The 24,320-nt window shown below is 38.3% G+C and overlaps 1 protein-coding gene across 11 annotated transcripts in view; it reads left to right on the top strand.

Annotated features, from left to right (window-relative positions):
* LOC113225265 (HMG box transcription factor BBX) overlaps positions 1–24,108 on the top strand; it is a 271,898-nt gene extending 247,790 nt beyond the window's left edge. For 8 of the 11 annotated variants that reach the window (XM_026456848.2, XM_026456860.2, XM_026456849.2 and 5 more), the window contains 5 exons: positions 5,372–5,461; positions 6,824–6,883; positions 13,917–14,114; positions 16,485–16,671; positions 21,077–24,108. In XM_026456848.2, coding sequence (XP_026312633.1) covers positions 5,372–5,461; positions 6,824–6,883; positions 13,917–14,114; positions 16,485–16,671; positions 21,077–21,164 — 623 coding nt within the window. In that variant the 3' untranslated portion in view covers positions 21,165–24,108. The remainder of the gene's footprint in view (positions 1–5,371; positions 5,462–6,823; positions 6,884–13,916; positions 14,115–16,484; positions 16,672–21,076) is intronic. The other 3 variants (XM_026456861.2, XM_026456866.2, XM_026456862.2) reach the window with 3 other exon arrangements.
* Positions 24,109–24,320: the final 212 nt, after the last annotated feature.

Raw genomic sequence — 24,320 nt, 5'->3', positions numbered from 1 at the left:
TATTAAAATAGAGAAAAATCAATGAAACCAAAAAGTAGTCCTTTGAAAATAACAAAATTGAGAAATTTTAGCTAGATTGACGAAGAAAAAAAAGAGAAGACTCAAATTATTAGAATCAGAGATGAAATAGAAGACATTACTACTGACTACAGAAATGAAAAGGATTATAAAACAATACTAAGAACAACTAAAGCCAATTGATGAGATAACATGTATGAAATGAACAATTCCTAGAAAGACACAAACTACTGAAACTGGCTTAAGAAACAGATAATCTTGAGATGTATAACTGGTAAAGACATTGTACTAGTAATTTTTAAAGTACCTGGAAAAAAAAAAAAAAAAAAAGCCCAGGCCTAGATGGCATCACCACTGTATTCTACCAAACATTTAAAGAAGAATTTACACCAATTTTTCACAAATGAATCCAGAAATTACAAGAAAAGTAAACACTTCCCAATTCATTCTGTGAGGCCTGTATTACCTTAATGTCGAAGACATTCAAGACATTCTCAAGACAAAGACATCACAAGAAATGAAAACTGCAGATCAATATCTCTTACAAATATGAACACAGAAATCCGCAACAAAACACTAGCAAACCAAATTCAGCAACATATAAGAATTATACATCATGACTAAATGGGATTTTACCTCAGGACTACAAGTTTGCTTTAATATTCAAAAGCCAATTAGTGTAACATACCCTACTAATAGACTACAAAACAAAAACCATTTGATCATCTCAATAGATCTAGGAAAAGCATTTGATGAAAGTCAATGCCTTTTTATGATTAAAAAAAATCAAACTAGGATTAAAAGGGAACTTCCTCAACCTGATAAAAGGTATCTACAAAAAATGCACAGCTAACCTGATACTTAATGGTAAAATATTGGATACTTTCCCGCTAGGCAAAGGAACAGTACAAGAATGTCCACTCTCACTACTTCTATTCGACATTGTACTAGAGGTTCTAGCCAGGGCAATTAGGTAAGAAATAGAAACAAAAGGTATCTAGATTAGAAAGGAAGAGGTAAAATTATCTTTATTCTCAGATAACATGACTTTCTATATAGACAATCCTAAGGAATCCACCAAAAAAACTATTACAGCTAATAAATGAGTTTAGGAGAGCTGCAGGTTATAAGATCATTAGATAAAACTTAATTGTATTTTGATACACTTGAACAATGAACAATCTAAAAATGAGATTAGGAACACAATTCCATTTACAATAGCATCAAAAAGAATAAAGTACTTACAGATAAATTTAACAGACAAAAGTACAGTATAATGAAACCTATGAAACATTGTTGAAACAAATATGATAGAAATTAATAGAAAAACATCCCATGTTCATCGCTTGGAGGACTTCTTATTGTTAAGATGGAAACAGTCTCCCAAATTGATATACAGATTCAACCCAGCCCCTCTTAGAATCCCAGCTGACTTCTTTGTAGAAATTGACAAATGAGCCTAAAATTAACATGGAATTGCAAGATATTCAGAAGAACCACAACAACCTTAAAAGAGAAAAAAGTAGTAGTTGATTTCAGAACTAATTACAAAACAATGGTAATTACAAAACAATGGTAATCAAGAGAGTATTATACTGGAATAAAGACAGACATATATAAATCAGTGGGATGGAATTGGTAGACAACCTGTCATAAACCCATACATTTTTGGTCAACTAATTTTCAACAAGGGTGCCAAGAATATCCAATGAGAACAGTCAGTAGAGTCTTTCCAAAAAATGATGCTGGATCAACTGGGTATCTATATTCAAATAAAGTTGGACACTTACCTCATACGATATACAAAATTTAACTTAAAATAGATCAAAGACTTAAATGTTAAAGCTAAAACAATAAAACTTTCAAAGCAAATGGGCAAATCTTTATAACCTCAGATTTGGCAGTGAATCCTTAAATATGATACCAAAAGCCCAAGCAACAAAAGACAAAATAGATAAATTGGACTGTATAAAATTTTAAATATTCTCTGCTTCAAAGAACACTGCCAAGAAAGTGAAAAGACATCCCACAGAATGGGAGAAAATATTTGCAAATCTCATATCTGATAAGAAACTTTTATCTAAACTATATAAGGAATGTTTACAACTCAGCAGTAAAAAAGACAGCTCATAAAAACAGGCAAGTGATCTGAATAGATAATTCTCTGAAGAAGATATATAGCAAGTACATGGCCAATAAGTACATGAAAATACAGTTAACATCATCAGTCATCAGGGAAATGCATATCAAAACCACAATGGGAAAGATACCATTTCACATCCTTAGGATGGCCATAATAAAAACGACAGATAATAACAAATGTTGACAAAGATGTAGAGAAATTGAAATCCTTATACACTGCTAGTGGGAATGCGAAATTGTGCAGCTGCTTTCTTAGATAGTCTAGTAGGTCCTCAAAAGGCTAAACACAGAGTTACCACATGACCCAGCAAGGCCATTTCTAAGTATATGCCCTATAGAAATGGACACCTGTGTCCCACACAAAAGCTTATACCTGAATGTTTTTAACAGTGTTATTTATAATAGTCAAAAGGTGAAAATAATCCCAATGTCCACCAACTGTTTTTGTTGTTGTTGTTGTTTTTCTGAGACAGAGTCTCGCTGTCACCAGGCTGGAGTGCAATGGTATGATCTCAGATCACTGCAGGCTCTGCCTCCTGGATTCAAGTGATTCTCCTGCCACAGCCTCCTGAGTAGCTGGGACTACAGACGAATGCCACCACACCCAGCTAATTTTTGTATTTTTAGTAGAGACGGGGTTTCACCGTGTTGGCCAGGATGGTCTTGATCTCTTAACCTCATGATCTATCCACCTTGGCCTACCAAAGTGCTGGGATTATAGGCGTGAGCCACTGTGCCTGGCCCACCAACTGTTGAATGAATAAACAGTCCATTAAATGGAATATTATTCAGCCCCGATACATGCTATAGCATGGAAGAGCCTTGAAGACATTATGCTAAGTCAAAAATCACATTATGTGATTCTATTTATATGAAATTTCCAGAATAGGCAAATCTATAGAGACAGAAAGGAGATTAGAGGTTGCTTAGGGAGAGGGGGAATACAGGTATCGGAGGAGTAATATTAGAAAGGTTTGGAATTTATTTTTGAGGTGATGAAATGTTCAGAAATTGGTGCCAGTTGCAAATGTCTGAATATAAACACAAGTTGCATACTTTAAATGGATGAATTGTATGGTATGTTAATTCTATTTCAGCAAAGCTGTTTTTAAAGATCAGTTAAAAGAATAGGTTTGTGAGGGAATGGGAGATCAAGCGACGGGCATAAGATTGGCTTGCAGTTTTATATAGAGTGGTCTGAAGATAGTTAAGTAAAGCCTTGAAGGAGGTGAGGAAGTTAGCCGTGCAGACATCTTGGAGAAGAACATTTTCTAGGCAGGGTAATGGCTGGTTCAGAGATCCTAAAGTCAGGAACACTGAGACTACATGTACAGGGGACTGCCAGGAGGCCCATGCAGCTAGAGAAACTCAAAGGAGAGGAGTGGCAGGATGTGAGGTTATGGAGGTAATGGAGCTCTGGATCTCTAAAGTCCTTGTAAGATAGTGTAAGATTGCTGACTTTTCATATACACTCAATATAAGAGGTCTGGCTGGGGTGATGCATTTTTGAGTCTTCAACCTATAGCTGGTATTTATTTTATTTATTTTACTTTATTTTATTTTAAAGCCCTGAGATTAGAGGTAATCACCAGATGAGTGAGAATAGAGAAGAGGACAAGGACCAAGCCCAGAGCTTTCCAAAATTAAGAAGTCAGGGAAAAGAGTAAGCAAAGGAGACAGAGGGAAAGATCAGTGATGGAGAAGAGAAAAGAAGAGAAGGTGGTATCCTAGAAGCCCAATGAAGGAGGCATTCAAGGCAGAGGGTATGGCTGTAGTGGTCAGGAGCTACAGGAACAGCCGGTGCAGTAATGACCCACAATTGGCCTTCACAGCATAGGGGTGGGTACTGGATGACCCCTTGAAGAGCAGTTGTTCCATGAGTGGCAAGGCAGAAACCTAGTTGTAGTGAGTTTAAGACAGAATGAGATTGGTCACAATGGCTCGCACCTGTAATACCAGCATTTTGGGAGGCCAAGGTGGGTGGATTGCTTGAGCCCAGCCTGGAAACATGGCAAAACCCCGACTTTACAAAAAAAAAAATACAAAAAATTAGCCAGGCCTGTTGATCCCCACCTGTAGTCCTAGTTACTTGGGAGGCTGAGGTGGGAGGATTGCTTGAGCCCAGGAGGTGGAGGTTGCAGTGAGCTAAGATCATGCCACTGTACTCCAGCCTGGTGACAGAATGAGACCCTGTCTCAAAGAAAGAGAGAGAGACAGAGAAAGAAAAAGAAAGAAAGGAAAGAGAGAAACTGGAGACAGCATGGGCAAGCCTTCTGTGGAATTTTTGCTATAGGAGGAATGAAGAACTAAGGCAGTAAGTGATGTGAGGGAAGTTTGGTTAGAAGCCACCTTTTCTTTTCTACGTTAAAAGAAATTATGTTTGTATACTGGTGGAATGGCCCATTAGAGAGGGAGAAATGATGGTGTTGAGCTGGTCAAGGATGGTGGGGCTATGCCACGGGTGGAGGAACTGACCAGATGGGAGTGTAAGATGGTTCACCTGTGGCCAGAAGGCAGAGCTGTAGTTGTAACTGTTGGTAAGTGGAGAGATGCCACAGGGGCTTTGGGGAGGTCAGCGCTGTTGCTGGTATTTCTGATTGTTCACTGAAGAAAATCTCAATTCGGTTTCTTTATCTGAAAAAACTAAGAATCTGAAACATCTCCCCCTTCCACCCAGAATAAAGTTTTTTGGCAAATATTTTCAATTTTTAAGTCACTTTTTTCTTCCTAGGTTATCCTCAGAAAAGGCCAGAAAGCTGTCTAATGCTGTCAGGTCAACTGCTGTCCTGAAAGTGCTATCCTTGTTGTGAAAAGCAGTTTCATTGGAGATATAAAATACATATGCCATCCTTTCCTTCATGGTATTTAGGAGTCTAAAGTAAAATCTTTTCTGTATTACATACTCTAGCCACTTTGCTGTTATTGGTTGTAGTTTGTTTCTACTCACTGTATCTGCAGTTTCTGCTTAGGGAGTCCCAGCCCTAATGGAGGCTTTGCCCAATACATTTCTAAGGAAAATCTCACTGGGTTTAAATAAGCCTAAAGAAGGGGGTTGAGCACCATTTAAATAAATGAAGATGCAAGATGACATTTCTTGAGACTCAATTTGCTTATTCCATAGGAGGGAGGAGGGTGGAATTGTTGAGAAATACACAATTTTTTTATGAAACATTGTGAATTTAAAATATATTTATATTAATATTGTCTGTAGGTCCTTTCCAGTCTCAGAAAAAGAACTTATTCCACAAAATTGTCAGCAAATATAAGCACAAAAAGGAGAAGCCCAATGTTCCGGAAAAAGGTATTGGTGCCCTCCATCCTCCATGAAGGGTTCTTGGTCACCTCCATTGTGATTCATCTTTGAGTAATGCTTCCATGCACTGCGTTTGCCTTGTCCACCCCTGTGCTTGCTTCAATGCCATCGGCTCTTGACGCAGGTGTTTTCATTCTTTCTGGACTCTGCAGCTAATTGCAAATCTCCTTCACTTGGATTCCTATTCAAATCCATATTTGTCTCTATTTTCAGAGCCCCATATGAATCCTAAAATTGCTGCTTCTCATCTGTATTTGGTGCGTTTTGTAATTCAGTCTTCTTGACCACTTATCCATTTATTTTCTTTGACTATTCTTGGTTTTCACATGTTTGGCAGCCCTTCATACCATGACCACATTTTCCTACTTCATGAAATCTTAAGAGTTTCTTATTCATGTGAAAGTGCCACCGTTTCTGTACTTCCTCTGACACTTGAGGATTCTTGTGGACCCTTTTCTCCACTCTTAAGTTGTAACCTGACTCTTTTTCCCCCGCTTCTCGTTTACCAGGCTCTTCTTCCAACCTCATTCAGTCACATGCCTGTTATTTGAAAAGGCAGTAGAGACTGATTGCACTCTGTCCCCTCTTTACTCAGAACGTCTGTCTCATTGGTATGATCTTGATGAGCCTTTAAACCTCTGCAGGGCTCATCTTAAGATCTCTTTCTTCCCACAGTGCAGGACTCCTTTTCTTATTTCACATAAAAGATAAATCTTCCCATCTGGCTCAGTGCAGCCAAGTATTCTGTAGGTCAGGTTTTCTTTAGCATCTCCCTGCATGTTAGTGTCGTGAGTGCCATAAACCAACTCATCCAGTGCCCATTTGCATCCTACTTGCATGGCCAGATGTGAAGCATTCCGTGTTTCTTGAATGAGGCTTTAAATGCAGCTGTCTCCTGTGTGTAGACACGTGTGCCTGTATGTTCCTGTGTGTAACCTTTTACTTAATTTGGGCTTTCTTTTCACTTCCACTTCAGCTTCTTAGTTTTGTTTTGTATATTGATATTATTTTTTTCTTCTGCTTCCAGGAAAGAAACACTATTCATTAGGTGAAAACATCAGCTTTTTTCATTCTCTTTTACTGATCTTCAGATTACTTTGATTAAAGTTACAGAAATAATCCAACACTATACTTCGTAAAAGACAAAAATTTTATTTTTAATCCATTTTCTGTACAGCCTCATTATTTTAGTTGGCAAATACAATTTTAAGAATTAAGTAATTGAAATAAAATCAGCTTCATTTGTGTGATGTTTCAAAAGTTAGTTTGTATATCATCTTGTTTTTGTAGTGTGGGTATCTACTAATAATAGAGTTTCACTTTTCTCTCCTTTTCTGTCATTGTTTTTAGGAAATGGGGATAAATGGTCAAACAAGCAACTCTTCTTGGATGCCATTCACCCTACAGAAGGTAAGACAAGCAATGTTATTTAATTTCAGACAATCGGAGCTGGAAATGACATAAGTTGTATAGGTTTTGAAAAGGTATAATTTATATAGGTTCAACCAACAACATTAGACTTACGTGTTCATAATTAAGTTATTTTTAATTTTCACATCAAAACTGCTGTCTGGGGGACTCCTGCCAAGGATCAGACAATATGTCATGTGGTGTTTAATCTGTTAAAGGGCAATTTGTAACCTTTGAATCACATTAATCAGAGATTAGAGTTTTTCATAGCTAAATATATTCAGCATTGCAGTTCATGTTGCAGGCAGATGCTTATGCCCAGTGGGAGTTGGAATAACAACTTGGTTGGCTGGGCATGGGCAGGCTTGCAGGAGTAACTTCTGACCTGGATGTTTTCCTAGCCTATTAAAAGTGAAACACCCCAGCAAGGCACAGTGGCTTACGCCTGTAATCCTAGTACCTCAAGAGGCCGAGGTGAGCAGATCATGAGGTCAGGAGTTCGAGACTAACCTGAGCAACATGGTGAAACCCCATCTCTACTAAAAATACAAAAATTAGTTGGCTGTGGTGGCGCGTGCCTATAATCCCAGCTACTCAGGAGGCTGAGGCAGGAGAATCACTTGAACCCAGGAGGCGGAAGTTTCAGTGAGCCAAGATCGTAGCACTGTACTCCAGCCTGGGCAACAACAACAACAAAAGAACAGAACACCCCGAGGCTTATGGGTAGCCCAAGAAAAATCCAATATTAACTAGTCATGTTATAGGTCCTAGGTACAGATTTGATTTTGAAATTTCTCATGGCCATATTTATTTGTGACTTTATATAATTACTGTTAAACATTGAGCCCTTAGGTGAAGCCTAATTTCTTCAGTGGTTAAGAGGCCACCTCTCCCTTCTTCCTATTGAATATTTGCTTTTCATTGCAGATATTTTAAAAGAGCTGATGTTTTTGTAGTGCTTAATTAGGAGTCACTTCATTTGAAAACTAGAAGGGATTTTAGAGATCATTTGTTTCGACTCCTTTGATTCACTTATATCCAGAAATGGGAACTTCATGACCTAGTCCACATGTTTTGACTCTCAAATATGCTATCATTCCTTTACTGAAAATGAGAAAAAACTTAAAATGCACAATTGACTTAAGTCACTTATCAGAAATATTCATGTTTTTAAGAGAGCTAGCAAAAATGGTCAAGTTTGAGTTCATGTTAAACGTAAGTCCTTTTGATTTATTAGGCATCGTTTACATGAGCCACATCAGCTTCCGTGTCATTTTACTTTTACAGAAAACGCCAGCACTACATCTGTTATCTCACTTGCTAATTCACATTCACAACCTCTATGGAATATTCTGCTTCAGTGCTGGCAAAACAAAATATGAATTGTGCCGTTCACAGCATTAAGTCCTAACATCCTTAAATTGATACATTAGCTCTTGTATATTTTAAAAATATATTCCATGTAGTTTTTATAAATGTAAGGTGCTGATGAACTAGCAGAGGAGTTTGAAGGACATTTAGGACCACTTTACTCTTTACTTAAAATGATACTGTTCTAAGTACTTTGTTCTGTTGTTTTAAACACTGAAAACCCTACAGAGGTACCAGAGCAAGTGCAGTGTGGTAGAAAGAGCACTTACCTGGGCATTAGGAAATCTGGGTTCTAGTCTCAGACCTGCTACTGATCAGCATTTTTCAGTAGGACAAATTGTTTAACCTCACTAGGATTACTCTCCACATTGGTATTAAGTACGTATATAGTTTGTGTGTTTAGAGATTGGGTGAATGATGAGATGTAGTAGTACACAGACTGTAAATTCTATTTCCCCTCTTACACTTGATAATGATTTTATTGCTCTGTTATCTTGAGTAAGTATTGTGATACTAGAAGTACTATATTCTGTAGCCCTAATTTTCTGCTTTTGGGGACAGAAAAGTAAATCACTTTTGAGTCTTATCAGCAGTCCCGGGCTTTAGTAGAAATGCAGTTATTATTGGTGATATTTAATTGTATTTATTATTAATGTATATGAAACAACTTTTGGAGAATATGCACTGAAAAATGCATGTCCATTATTTAGTGTAGAGTACAAACTCATTTTATTTGGCCAGGAAAAACAGGAATCAATTTGAGCATCAGAAATTACTAGTAATTTAAAGTAACCATTTTTGTTTTTTTATTTTCTTACTATCTCCAACATTTACTTGTTTTTGTAGTGACTATGTGCTTTGTGACTTTTCTAGGCCTTTACTCCTTTCTCTCATCTATGACTATATCATTGCTTATTGAAACTTCACCTTGGAGAGGGTATAAATACATGACAGAAAACATAACAATAGTATAGAATAATTTTAACATGTGTAAGGTTAAAATCCTGCTCAAATGTTAGGCAGGAATTGTTTGTAGCTGATGTCTTTAATAGAAATATTGAGTCAACTGACGCTGTGTAACTGTTCAGCTATTCTGACTTCTGCTAAAGTAGATGACTTCAAGTTCACTATGTTTTCTTTATACCATCCTGTGTACAGTCACCTTGCAATCTTTTTTCAAAATATCAGAAATATTTAGATGCTTAGTAATATGGTTAAATGCTAAGTTTATAATGTATCTTAAGCTCTGGGCTTTTACAACTCAAAATTGTTAAACCACTTTCTGAAATTTCGGTATATATGTATTAAAAAAAAATTGTCCACAGCCTGGAATTAAAGGTGGGATTTTCAAATAAACCAAGAACACCTACCTGCTACCTCTGCCACTGTGTTTATCTTTCCACCTAGTTATGGTGTCATGTGCTCATGTTTTAAGCTGGAAGTTTCTAATTGCAGTAATAATGATGATGATAACTAATACTTACTCCCACTTTATAGTTTAAGGAGGCTTTCATATATATATTTTTTAATTTCATCTTAACAGCATTCCCAGTGAGTTAAGGAGGGTTTATGAGCCCCGAATTCATGGTAAGGAATTATGACCCGAGCAACACAAGCAGACAGGGAAGAAACCATGTCTCCATTTAAGTACATAGGCTACTACATTTTCCGTTCTTCATATTTGTAGACTTTTAACCCTCGTTTGGTTCAGATATTAAAAATATAAATGGTATTTCACAAGGGAAAAAAAACCTAGGACTAAGAATCTCTGTTAAAATTTGCTTCTTTGCAATGTATAAATCTCATTACAGGCAAGAAAATTCTGGTTTATAGTTAAATTTTCACACACGATCCACAGTGCCCAGTGTAACTCGATCTTTGTTAAGTTTGAAATAGTTGCTATATAACTTCAGCAAAGTCTCCCAGGATGTTGGATAAGGCTCATTCATTTCTTTTTCCTGTGTTCTATTCAGCATCTGACTACCGTTTCAGCTCATGGGAGACCTACCAAAGGCAATTAGATTCCAGATCTGGCTATAATAATTTCAGTGCAAGTTTGAAACCCCAGTTGGAATGTGAATTCATGACTCTGGAGCAATCTAGTGGCCTCGTGGGGTACAATACAAGAGCAATGCTGCTTTCCCAGAAAACCTACTCCACATTTTGGGATCAGAGTTTGGAAAACAAGATGATCTCTTATTGCTACATTCCTGATGTGGCTCCAGGAGTGAGCTTGCATTGTCACTCTCAGATGATACATACCAAGTGTGTTATGGTTATTGTTTTGGGTATAAAAACTAGCCCTGTGGACTTGTTCTAAAGTGCTCGGGTAGTTTTGTGTGCTCAATTAAAAGCCGGAAAAGAAATGACTAGTTTGTTTTGGAGCCACAAAGCCTTTCTTTTCTTACATTTCCATTAGGTTGGGGGTTGTCGGGGGGAACTGGCTTGCTATCTTTGTACTCAGCTTTTGTGCTTGTTTCCCTCTCAGAACTGTTTTCATCTCATGTCCCTCACCACCAAGCTTTGGTTTGCTTTGCCAGTGTCGTTGGACTCAGATCTACTGTTTTGTTCCAGAAAACTGCTTCTTGGACACAGTCCCATCTGCCTTCCCTAATTCTTCTGTCTTAGAGGAAGGGTCTCCCTGAGGGCTGTTCCTGAAGGCTGTCCTCAGTCTAAACTACCAAACAAGACAGTATGTGCTGTGGTTAACCCTTGGGAACTTATGAGAACTTCCGACATAGTCTCTTTTTTTTTTTTTTTTTTTTTTTTTTTGCCTCTTTCACTTGGTCTGTAGTCTGATTCACTCCTTTACTTTCCTCCAATATACTGACCCTTGGGACTTGAGTATTGCTGGCCTGCTTTGGGCCCCCAGACTCTTTGCCTGCTGGTTTCTGAGCTTTCCCTAGTCGCAGTCTGGTTTTAGGCAGAAAATGTACCTCCATTTGCAATCAACCCTTTTGCAGCTGTGCCTTACGCTTCTTACTGTGTTTTTACCAATTCATCTGGAACAAACTAGAAAAGGAACAACCATTAAGTAGAAACGAAACCATCTGAAGGCTCACCAAACAAACAAAAACAGTGCTAGTCACGGGAGTACCGTTCCCCAGCCTGTGACTCTGGAGCTGACTGGTAGCTTCTTGTTGTTGCCTCTGGCCAGATCTCTGATTGTAGCCTATGTAGCAAAATTATTTTAGGGCTAGATGGTTCCTTTAAAGCTAATGTAGTCCAACCTCCATCTCTGGATGAAGAAACAGGCTCATAGTCAGTCGGAATGCAGTTAGTAAATTTAAAAGTCAGGAGTAGAATTCTGGTCTCTCTCTGACTGTTACTTCCATTACCCCATGGTCTCTGTGTGAAAAGTAAGTCATCTTTCCCAACCGACTTGGCCTTTTTCTGGTATCCGTGCCTTTTCATTTACCTCCTTGGTTCTTCTTTCTGCAGGCAGTTCTGATGGAAGATATGATGCACCTTTCCATCTTTGGAACCCCACTATATACCCTTATTTCTACATGTTCTATACTTTCCTGGGAAGGGGAAGTAGGTTAATGTTCTTTCTGGAATGTCCCTCCACAATGTAGTGATTCTATTGGAGAGGTGAACAAGACTCCTGTAATCAGAAGGGACAGCTGATGGATCTGGATAAGAAATTAGAAATCTTGAAGCTTGTGAATGTGCAATAGATGTTATTTAATGCTCATTGTAAATTCAGATTTTGGGCTTCTTTATACTTAAAGGAGGCTTTGAATTTTAAGGCTAAAATAGAATCGTGCAACTTCTTTGGAGTGTTTCTAAGCAAATTATTTTTTATTTTGCTGGAAACTTTTATTGAAGTTTAAACTTAAAAAAAAAAAAAAATCTTAAAATATGTACCACCACTGGCCTATGTTAAGCTAAATATCAAAGTATAAATATTCTAAGACTAAGTATCATAACTGAATAAATTAATTCACCATCGAGGTAGATCTGTTTGACCTAGGAATAGATCTGCAATCTAAAAGGAGTATTTTTTTGACTTTTGATTACTTACTTGAAAAGGTGTTTGGGAGCATTGCCAAGTAGTTTTTTAAAACAACTGTTATCTTAAGCCTGTCTCCACACAGCCATCTGTTATGCAATATTGAGGTAAGGCCAAACCACAAATGATGGTGTGATTTCTGCTTTACATACTTTCTTTTGATGTAATTGAAATTATTTCCCACTTGTTTAGGAATGTGAAGTCTGGAATCAGCCCTTCTTTTGAAACATATTTTAAAGACAAGGTGTCATGATTTCCAGGACAAAAAAAAATCTTACTAATTCATAGCCTTCTTTCTTGAGGATGTACCTAAATCCATTAAACACCTAGATTAAACATTTTAAATGAGGACTGTGCAAGTGTTTATACCAACAAGTTCATATTTTCACACCCTGAGTCATTCTTGCTCTAGTTTTTTTCCTCTTATTTTAGTTTTTCTTCCAAATATATATATACACACATATATATGTGTGTGTGTATATATATATATGGCTTTATTGCCAATATCTACCTTCAGATATGCCTCCTCTAGATTTAGCTTGCTTAGGGCTTGTCATGTCTGACATTAGTTTTCTGACCCACATTCTCCTTTTCTTTGTCAAAAATGACTTCTATGTCTATCCTAAGAAATTGGATAGTTAAAAATTATGAAAGTGCTTCTTTTCTCTGCTTAAAAGCCCTTGGCTCACTGGAATTTCTTTAAAGTCCCAATCATAAAACTCAACTATGTTATGCCCCTAAACACTTACTAAACTCACAGCTACACATCTTTTCTTACTTTTAAGTTAAGGTCAGGAGGGGGCAAACTGCCAAGAACATGAGTATATAAGAAAAGACACAAGCATCCCCAGTCTATGTAAACCAGGAGAAGTCTGTGGTACAGGTGTCTTCCTTGCTCTTGACAGAGTGACTCAGAATATAGGAGTGTGCTGTCAAATGATTTATTGGGGTTACAATTAGAATACCTAAAACTAGCCCCTCCACGAGCCAGGATGACATGTGGGACTTCATTAAATTATCTAAGTGTATTCCTTGTTTTAGAATTCAGTGAATGAAAGAGAGTTTCTTTCCCTGGCATGCTGGCTTCAACAATATTTGTCCTGTCCTTACTGCACAGTCAATCCACATGAAACAAAGTCAGGCCTCAATTTCTTTTCTGATCAATTCAACCTGGTGCTTGGAAGCAAATGTCCCAACCAAAAATATAAATTTAAGAAGTACATATTTAATTTTAATGTCCTCTGAAGAAAGAAATTTCTTTCACCAGCCTCTCCAGGCCAACTGGCCAAAAGGATCTCTCAGATAGGGACCCTGATCACAACTAGGACTTGGGGTCTGTGAGGACATAATTTACTCAGATTTACCTAAATTATCGTCCCCACCAATGTGCAACATCCAAAGACTTAGAAAATGTAAAAAAGAGGGGGTATCTTAATTCACTGCATTTAATTTATCAAAGCAAGTATCAATTGGTAGTAAACAAGTTATGGGCAATGTTTTATTTCGTTTTTTCCATCAGTACTTTGAAAACTCTGAGTGTAAATTCTCCATTCAGATGGGTCAGAAATTTAGACATGTTTCCTTCTAAGAGCAATGTTGGTGCCTTCTGTTTTTGTGCATAACTATGCATGGTATTTCCTATTTCAGCCATATTTTCAGAAGACAGAAACACCACGGAGCCTGTTCATAAGGTTAAAAATATCCCATCCATTTTCAACACTCCAGAGCCAACAACAATGCAAGAACCTTTGGTGGGCAGCCAAAAGAGAAAAGCAAGGAAAACCAAGATTACACACCTTGTCAGGACAGCAGATGGCCGGGTATCACCAGCAGGAGGTACTTTGGGTAAGAAGAGAGAGCTTTAGACCAGAGGCGTCCAATTTTTTGGCTTCCCTGGGCCACATTGGAAGAAGAATTGTCTTGGGCCACAAATAAAATACACTAACAATAGCCAATGAGCTACACAAACAAACAAACAAAAAACAGGTCAGGCACGGTGGCTCACGCCTGTAATCCCAACACTTTGGGAGGCCGAGGCGGGTGGATCACGAGGTCAGGAGATCAAGACTATACTAGCTAACACGGTGAAACCCCATCTCTACTAAAAATACGAAAAATTAGCCGGGCGTGGTGACGTGCGCCTGTAGTCCCAGCTACTCGGGAGGCTGAGGCAGGAGAATGGTGTGAACCTGTGGTCAGAGGTTACAGTGAGCTGAGATCGCACCACTGCACTCCAGCCTGGGCGACAGAGTGAGACTCTGTCTCAAAACAACAACAACAAAAAAAAAAAAAAAAAAAATTGAAAAAATCTCAGAATGTTTTAAGAAAGTTTACAAATTTGTGTTGGGCTGCATTCAAAGCTGTCCCAGGCCACATGCAGCCTTCAGGCCATGAGTTGGACAAGCCTGCTTTAGATAGAGATAACCAGAGCAAGCAGGTGACCACCATGTCAGCAAATGACTGTAAGCAACTGTGGTTCCTGCTGAAAAATGAGTCTATTCTGCACCTTTCTACAGACCTCCAAACATGTTTTATTCCATGTTTAAAATCATAGCTAGTTTTCCAAGAGCATATCTGAATTCCTAGAAAAGAAAGGTAGTTTTTAGGACTGTCATCTTCCCTTTATCTTTCTCAATGTGCACAAAGCAGTCTTAATTCCAGGAGATCCTAGACTTTTAAAGATACTAGATGAATCAGTATTTCACCATGATCTGCTATTCGGGTCACTACAAGCCAGATTACCAGGCATTCAAACCAGTAGATTAAGTTTAAGATGCATCCAACATCCACTTCCTATATAACTGGTTCAGACCATGCAGGGAGCCTGAGAATGCTTCTGGATTTCTTGAGTTTTCTGATTTAATTCAACCAACTGGTGAATTTCTCCATTCTCAATCATGGCCTGTGGTCTGTTTGCTGTTCCTGGTAGCATCTTTGGCAGTAGAATGACATGACCTGAGGAGCCCAAGGTAAGGGGTGTGGCCAATGAATGATACTGAGGCCCCCCCCCCTGCCCCAAAATCTTGGAGTGCTATACCAGCTAGGTACTAGTGGCCTTGGCTGTTGCCTTTCTGCCTCTCAGTACTTCCAGTTTTATTTTATGTGATTTGGGTTAATCTAGGTGTTAATAGAGGTGAACTGTTTGCTTAGAGGACAGTTCATGAATCCTATGCACTTTTTTATGTTTTGAATATATAGATTGTTAGAAACAGAGTAGATTAAAGGCCCTGGTTTTGCCCTGTCATATAAGAGAAAAAAATCGAAGAGGTGGAATTTTTTGTTTGAGTACATTCAATACAATAGAAGTAGAATGAGGACTAAAACCTAGATGTCCTGATGTTTAGCCCAGCAGACCCCTCCCTCCTTTTCTGTGCAATCTGAGTTCTGTTTTGTGACTTTCATTTTGTAGATTGTTATATCCTCATTTGTTTCACTTGGAGGAGGAGTGAAAAAATATGAGAAACACTCCCGTTTACATAGAAAAGTATCATACCACTTTTGTGTCCTAATAGATAATATTTAAAGCTTTTATCGGTCATTTTCTATATTTACAATTTTTTTAAACTATGATAAAAATTTCCCTTCTCTATAATGGCTACATAATAAAGAGAGTATACTCATTTGTTGCAGGCATCCTTGCACAACATTTCATCCACTTCTTTGTAAATACCAGAGGGTTTTGTCTTCTCTCCAGTAGATCTTTAAGCAAAATAACAACTTGGGCTCTCATTAGAACTGGTTAATGTGATGTATAGGCCATCCTCAGTGTCGGTATCACAGCATACCCAATGTCCAGGTTGCCATAGTAGGGCATGCTACAGGTTCATGAGAAATGTTTAGTCAGTTGGGTTTTTAAGGGCTCTTTTACAGCATCTACAGGCCCCTCTACAGAAGTCCCTTGGGTTTTATTTTAGCCGAGGCTCATTTTTCCTTCTCACTCCAAGGCTGACCCATTCTTTGACCTCAGATAAAACACAGCTTCTCTTCAGCTCAGCCTCAGGGCACAGTGCCGTCCATAGTTGCAATTGAGCTTAATAAAAGAGCTTTGTTACCGAGGAGAAGAGATTCTGTAAAAGCCTTAATATTCGATGGATAGCAAAAGTGAACAGTAGAGAACGTTAGCTCTTTTCACGTTGACCGGCATAGCGTTTTCTGTGTCTCTTCTCTGGAGAGAACAGAGTGATCCTCTCATGATGGATTTCTCTTTTGTTACAGATGACAAACCAAAGGAACAACTGCAGAGGAGTCTCCCTAAAGCAACTGAGACAGACTGCAATGACGAATCCTCACATAACACCGAGGTCGAGGAGACGCGGAGCAGTACTCCAGAAATGCCTGCCGTGTCTGCGTTCTTTAGCCTCGCTGCACTGGCTGAAGTGGCAGCCATGGAAAATGTGCACAGGTTAGTCGTGGAACATGGAAGGAGAAAGCAACATGGAAACCAGATCAACCTCTTTGATGTGGTTTGTGACATTTTTTACAGGGCATTGGGGTTCAAACTTGGTTCAAGAGCACTACTGGTTATATGAGGTATTACCAAAGTATATATGCTAATTAGCAGTGTGGGAAAGTACCAGCAAATATAGTCTGCCAAGTATTTTATTTTGAAGATGTTATCCTGTGGCTAAACTTCATTTCCATAAAAAGCCTGAGAGCAGGGAAGCAGTATTATCTGACCAGTGAGCTTTGGAGTCTCATTGCAGACTGAGGTTTGAGTACTAGCTCCATCACCTGCAAACCAAAAGATCTTGACCAAGATTATTAACCTCTCTACGCTTGTTTTTTTCCTCTAAAAAAGCAGGGGCAGGTGGCACACATTTCATAGAGATGCTATGTGGGGTAACTCAAGCATCCCAGTGCTGGTGTGTGGAATGCCCCTTATTGGTGATGGTGTTGGTGCCATCACCAGCCATCAGAAGACAGTGCAGTTCAGGGGAAAAAGCATCTTGGGATCTGACTCATGGCAGCCAGAGGCCTGGATTTTTCCTCAACTCTTCTGTGATTTCCTACAAAGTAACTTTTTTCTCTGGACTTTAGTTTCTCACTTTACATTGAGCATAATGATATCCCCAAAGAATTACGAAGTTGTAAGCATCAGACGAGATCATAGATTTGAAAACCTTTTGAACTCAGCGAAGCCCCACAGAAAGTATATTAAGTTCTAAGTGTATAATTGGGTATTCTGCCTCTTAATGGATCCTTTGGGAAGGCGAAAAAGCCTATTGTAAATTCAGGTATTTTATATTCCTATTCAAAGTGGATTACCCATGGATGAGCTGCTTTCTTAGACTTTCAGTCTTCAGAACAAAAGAGCTCGCAACCCAGTGCAGCTGGTGTAGCCAGCTGTAGGCCCCACGCTCCTTTTTCATATCCAGATAAACCTGGAGTCCCTGACGTGAGCTTGGTTTGCTTCTTGCTATTTATCTGTCATATTACAGTTTGAGTACTTCCTCGCAAATAGCCTCTAGATATTTCCAAGAAGTCAAATTCCTTTTTATGTGTACACTGCAAGTTCCTAATAGCAAGTGAATGCTGACAGACATTGTTAAAATACACTAAGGTCTCTGAGGGAGACAATGCACAGATACTTCTCCACTCGTGGAGTTGTACGATCAAGAATAGAGGACAGGCCAGGCTTGGTGGCTCACGCCTGTAAATTCCAGCACTTTAGGACGCCGTGGCGGGCGGATCACCTGAGGTCAGGAGTTCAAGACCAGCCTGACCAACATGGAGAAACCCCGTCTCTACTAAAAATACAAAACAATTAGCCAGGCGTAGTGGTGCATGCCTGTAATCCCAGCTACTTGGGAGGCTGAGGCAGAATTGCTTGAACCTGGGAGGCAGAGCTTGTGGTGAGCCGAGATCATGCCATTGCACTCCAGCCTGGGCAAAAAGTGCAAAACACCTGTCTAAAAAAAAGAAAAAAAAAAAAATAGAGGACAAACACATACACATTCAGTGAGAACTTAAAATATCTGCCTGAATGTTATTAAGTGTCTCTGTGAATTGTGGAAATAAGAGGGAATCTTTAAGAATTGAGAGGGGGATAATAATTCAGGGGTAGGAAAAGGCTACCACATAAGCATCTTGGCTGCTGCCTGCATTCTAAACATGGTCACAACATTGCTCTGTTAACCAGCCCTCCATGTTTCCCAATTTGCATTAGCAGAAAGCCACAGCAAACCCTTCCAATCTCATTGTCCCCACCCTCCACACTTTCTACCCTGCAGTTATGTGGAATCACTTACCCCTTTCCAGATACGCCAAGCTCTTGCCTTGTACATCCTCTGATCAAGTCAACTGCTCTCCTCCTCCCCACCCTAGTCCCCAGTCCTCTTCTCTCAGTCCTCCTGATGCCCTAGGCTGTGTGTTTCTTGTTGCTCCTGCGTGCTGTACTCACACCTCTCTCAGACCACATTGGGATGTATTGATTTGTTGATGCTTCTGTCTACTTTCAGTATGTTTTGAAAGCAAAACAGTGGTTTTATTCTCTGTGTTACCAGCTTGCTGAGTTCCTGTTACAACAATTGATAAGTGAACAAATGAGTGGGCGAATGAATAAATGAGATAGTCTCTGAAGTATGACTGCCTAAGTTAGATAGCAGGTATAGAAAAATAATGTGAGTAAAGGTTCTTTCTATTTTTTTTAACCTTCCATTAGAAAGAACAGTAATGATTACTAGAATTTTACCATCAACCTAATAAATGGTTAGCGTTCTTAATAGCTAGAAGGACAGATCACCCTGGAGAGTCTTAGCTGTAACTTGAGCCCTTACCTGTTAAAGCAGATCTACCCACCAGGCTTCTACCTGTAGGCTTACTGTAATTGAACCTGGGTTGCATACCAATGAATTAAGCATTACTTCAGCATCAACTCGGTTCATAGTTTAAAGGGTGGCCCATGGAGTTAGGGGTGGAAATATATTACCTGCACTCATGCTGTGAAAAAATCTAACATTAGGTTCAGAAACCTAACTTAGACAGTTTTACAAAATGCACAAAGTAGAGAATTGGAGCAAACCTTTGTGAAGAGACCAGTTTATTTACTAGAAGTTAAATTAGCCCTCCCAAGTGGGCCTTTTTATTCCCATTTTAATGACTGTTAATTAACTTGCCAAGAGCACACAGCCAATTTGTGCCCAAGTCAAGATTTGAACTCCATAGCTCGTGTACTGCCAAAGGAAAGCTTCAGTCATGTCAGAGAAAATCATGAAGAATGTCACCTGACCCTTCTTCTGGGAGCTGGAATCATCAGTTGCAGCACATCGTCCTGTCCCACTGTGATTCTGACTTCTTTCCTTTTTCCATTGATTTAGCTGGGCTTTCACCCCAATTTCTCTCTCCTTCTTGCCATCTTTTTTTACATTGCACTTTTCATCTTTTACTTTTGTTTCTTTTCCTTTTTTAATACTTATTAAAATTATTTTGGATCTTTTAATATCTTAAAAGTAAAAAGTAGCATTTTAATTTCATCTTTCTTGAACAAAGAGCTGAACATATTGAACAGGTGGTATCTATAACATCCACATGTGAACAGCTTAATCCAGAGGTTTGATTCTAAAATGTTTTGCTTTTCTAAAATCCTAAATATCTTGGGCTATTAAGTGATCATTTCATTCTGAAACCCCCAAATGTTGTCATTTGTCTACATTATTTTTCTTTTTTGTGCATCAAGAGAAACTTGAGTATAGTTATAGAGCAGGTATAAGCTAAATCTTGAAATAGCTCCTTTTGTTCTGTGTACTCTAAAGAAGATATGATATTGAAAGGTCAAGCCAATGAAAACATTGGTGATACATCACACATTTTCAGTGCAGTGTTGTGCACTACAGACCATTGTAGGTTACAGAGCAGCGAGTGTGCATTTTCTAGGATTAGTAGGCCTGTTGGAAAATGTCAAGGAAGTGCCCAGTCCTCCCTTTTTAGAATGAGAAGCTCTGTAGAAATTACCAAGAATTTTGGACAGTTTTCTCATAACCATGAAGTAAATTGTATTTTTACTACTAATTATACAAAAGCTGAATGAAAAATCAGCTATGTTTGGCATAGGTTCTATCCAAATGATGGAAATTTCCATGAATTTTCTAGTCCTGTCTGGAGTTCTCCCTCCATGTGTGTTGATTTTGGCCCAACTAGGGTAGATTTTGTTAAAATCTAAAATCCAGCATCAGTACTTGTTTTCTGCCTCTAAACACTCTCTGTCCATGTGCATGTGAGTTCAGAGAGTTTTATTGTTTATTGTTTCTTCATTAATTTTTTTTTTTTGGAGTCACAGTCCATCTCTGTTTCTCTTCCAGACTCATTGCTTTTTTTATCACTAAATTACCTGAAGGTTACCAATTACTATAGGAGAACTTTCCCTTCAGGCAAGTCAAGAAAAGGAATGTATCATTTTTAATATCCATGGATCAACAGGGAAGTTATTGTCCCAGAACCCCAGTCCTTGATTGAAATTTTCCCACTTCTTAAAGAGTTGCCCCAAATCGGTTGGTACTTAAAATATCATCTCTTCCAAATGGAAGTGGTTAATTGTTTGAGGTCAGAGGGTATGCTATTGAGTTGTATGAGGGGAATTCAGATATGAAATCTTGGGAAGGGAGACAGAATGGGAAGGAGGAAAGGGAAAAAAAATAAGGAAAGGGACAGAAAAGAAAAAACTCTAAAGCAAAAACAGTTTTCATCAAATGACATAAGTAACAGCAGTAACTGTTAAACAAGATATTGGAACATATCTGTTATTCATTGTCCTCTCCTGTATCTAATAACATATGCTGAATAGTGACTGTTTTCTTCCTTTTATTTTACAGAGGTCAGAGGTCAACTCCGCTCACCCATGATGGACAGCCAAAAGAAATGCCACAGGCTCCTGTACTTATTTCCTGCGCTGACCAGTGAAGCGCCCTTTCATTGTAAAACATTGTGCTTTACCTACTATCCTAGCCTTGTCTTTACCGAGGGATGCTAGTGAGTCCAAGTGGTGGAAAATATAGACTGCAAACAAGTGCTTGTTCCCCCACATGGCCCAGATTCACTTGAAGCAGAAGTTAGCATCCTGGGCCACTTTGTTCTCTCACAACCCAGAATATTTGAGGGTAAGGTTATCTGTCTGATATTGAGCAGAAGCAGAATGGTCCTGGAGCTTTGCTTTCTATTGAAGGCTTTTGACGGTAATAGGTGGTAACTTGGTAAAAGGCTGCCTTTACTGTAGCTCATCCAGCATCTCTTTTACCAACCAGAGAGTGTGAAACTAGTTTCATATATTACCTAGTTATTCTTTCAAAACAAAACAAAAACTGACGCACTGCACTAGTTATTATTAGATATTCTTAGTCTTTTTTGTACATGGAGATTTAAGTTCTAAGATGGTTTATATAATAGGTTATACCTACATTTATATTGTAGAATAAATATTAAAAAGCCTGTTCCAGAGACTCCCAAGCAGCCTGGGCAGGCAGATGTACCATTGTTAGTGGTGTATGCTCGGCCTCGTGGTCCATATATTCTGCACTTTTATATTTGCCACCAGAATGGTAGTTTGCTGGCAAAAAAAAAAAGAGAGAGAGAGAGAAAATTACAACTCTTACAATCTGAATTTTTTTCTTAGCCTTGAGTGACCAAGAAGAATTTGCTTGAGGCAAATTGTGGCAAATATTTTCCCAGACAGGGGAAGAGTCCTGCAGATTACAGATTACTGATGTTTTCATGCCTTGAGGATTCTTTTATTTTTACACAGGGGTCTAGGTGACCAATGGATTGTTCATACAAACAAAAAAAAAGACAAAAATATTATTCAGAAGTGACCTTAGTATTACTTCACTATTCTAAACACATTGAAGACACTTACTTCATGTGGACTTGGAACTACAGACCTTTTACATCCATCACAGATTGACTGGACGGGTTGCAATTGCTATGCACAGCCTAATTGGCACTGCAGGTTTTTAGAGCCATTTTGAGTTTGTGTTGTTTAGGAGGTAATGAGTCAATGATGAGGGAGGTATGCCTGACCAGAGTGGGACTCTCAGTCATAGATCCACCTGCAAGTCTCTGTTTCCTTTTTGTGTTTTGTTGCTTTTGAACATAAAACCAACGATACATACGCCAGCGCCAAGTGGATTAACTGGCTTAGAACATTCAACATATTGACTTAACCACCTGATGTTCACAGTGTCTTGTTTCCTAGCAACAGATGCAAAGTGATAAATCAAAATTAGTCTGAGGCTACAGATTTTACAGGGTATTTGTTCTATAGCACAAAGTATTTCCCCACTCTTGCGTCACAGCACAAACTACCAAATTTTAATTATTGGATTCCAGCAATAATTTTTAATGGTTTTCATACTGGCGGAATTTTGACAGTGCTAGTTCGAGTTTGAAGCTTTTGAATTAGATCTCTAAATGGTGACAGTTTACATGGTTTTATCTAGCTTTCTTATTTATACTTGACTGAATTGTAATGATTTTTTTTCTAATTGTAATTTGACTTAATAGCCATACAAAAAATGACTCTATTCATACTAGGTTTAGCTTCTCATGGTTGTAGATATTACTTCAGTTCCGGTGCTGGAAAATATGTACAACATACTAACAGGATTGAAAAAATATATAGAGGTTTTTCTTCTTTTTTTTTTTCCAAAGCAGGTAAAGAGGGTAGCAAAGCATCGGACTGATTACTCAAAAATGGATATTCCTGGTGGGGATGGAGGAAGAAGGAATTAGTAAAAGGTTAATCAGAAGTTACAGCTTAACTGCATTCGTGTAGGAATAAATCAAGTGAGCAGTTCCAGACTTTAGCATAATATTTTTACTATGATACTGTTTTATTAATATTTTCTAAATTTCAAAACAAAAAGTGAATGTTGGAAATTGCTGGGTCCCGATGTTGGTGGCTGTTGGAGTTTTGGACCACTCGCTAGCAGTGATTTGAAGATTATAATTAGCTAAAATCCAAAACAAAAAACCAACAACAAAAATTGTATGGTGCAGAACATGCACCTTGACAATGGTACTAACTTGTTATTCTATAGAACACGTTAGAATAGATCTATTTTTGCCAGAGCACCCTCCTTCAGTCCTCCAATTACATTTCACTAGAGTTCCTTAAGAGACTGCTGTATATTCATGGGACCTTTTTTTAAAAAAAAAAAAGCAAAACAAAAGATTACTTTTTTTCTATGTGATTAATATCTTACTTGATCTGCTTTTCCTAAACCTCAGTGGCTTTTCCCTTAGGCAGGGTTGGGGGTGGGAGGGCAATTTACTGGAGATGACTGTTTTCAGATACTTTAAAACAAACCTTTTTGTAGAAATGCTTAATTTTTAAGCGGTTAGGCACTGAGAGTAGCAGAAATCCTGCAAAGCTTTATAGTTCCTTAGACTCACCTTGTCGATTCTCTGAGTAAAGTCTTGATTTCAGTAATTGTGCTTCTCGTGCCCTGAATCTGCTGGAGAGGAGTGTTGTTATTTTCTGGTAACAACATTTGTTAGCACAAATATTTCAGACCAATATGTAGTGCTCTCCTCCCCACCCCTTGTTATCATTTTCATTTCATTTCTGTCGTTCTTTTTTTTTTGGAAAATCATATTGCTATAGTGTGTACTTTAATCTGCCAGCAGATACCATCTACACTAACATTTGTCCCACAGCATCCTCAAGAGAAAAAGTTGTTGCACCTTATATATATCTCAAGCAAACCAAAATATGATGCTCTTCTGCTTTGTTTTATTCTAAATTGTTGTATCATATCTTTCTGAAACCATTCTGAATTTAGTTGAAATTATCAATATTTATGCTTTTAACCTTAATTTCTGGATTCAAGCCTGTATATAAATCTTTTGAGAAAAAAAAAAAAAAAATTGTCCTAGCCCTTCTCTGCGATGCTGGAAGTAGAAGATTTCGTCTCAGATGGAGACGCAGTACTGTTCCAGTTTTCTTTAGCCTTTTATTTATTTAGTTATTCTGGGTATTTCCTATGTAATTTTGAAGTGTGTAGAGTATATTATAGTAACTGAAACTGCAGCTCTAAGAAGCTGAGTGAAAGAAAAAATACT

This window comes from Piliocolobus tephrosceles, unplaced genomic scaffold (genome assembly GCF_002776525.5).
Source record: "Piliocolobus tephrosceles isolate RC106 unplaced genomic scaffold, ASM277652v3 unscaffolded_20, whole genome shotgun sequence".
Classification (NCBI taxonomy): domain Eukaryota; kingdom Metazoa; phylum Chordata; class Mammalia; order Primates; family Cercopithecidae; genus Piliocolobus; species Piliocolobus tephrosceles.
Note: the sequence above shows the minus strand (reverse complement) of the source record. Positions and strands in the feature narration are given on the sequence as shown.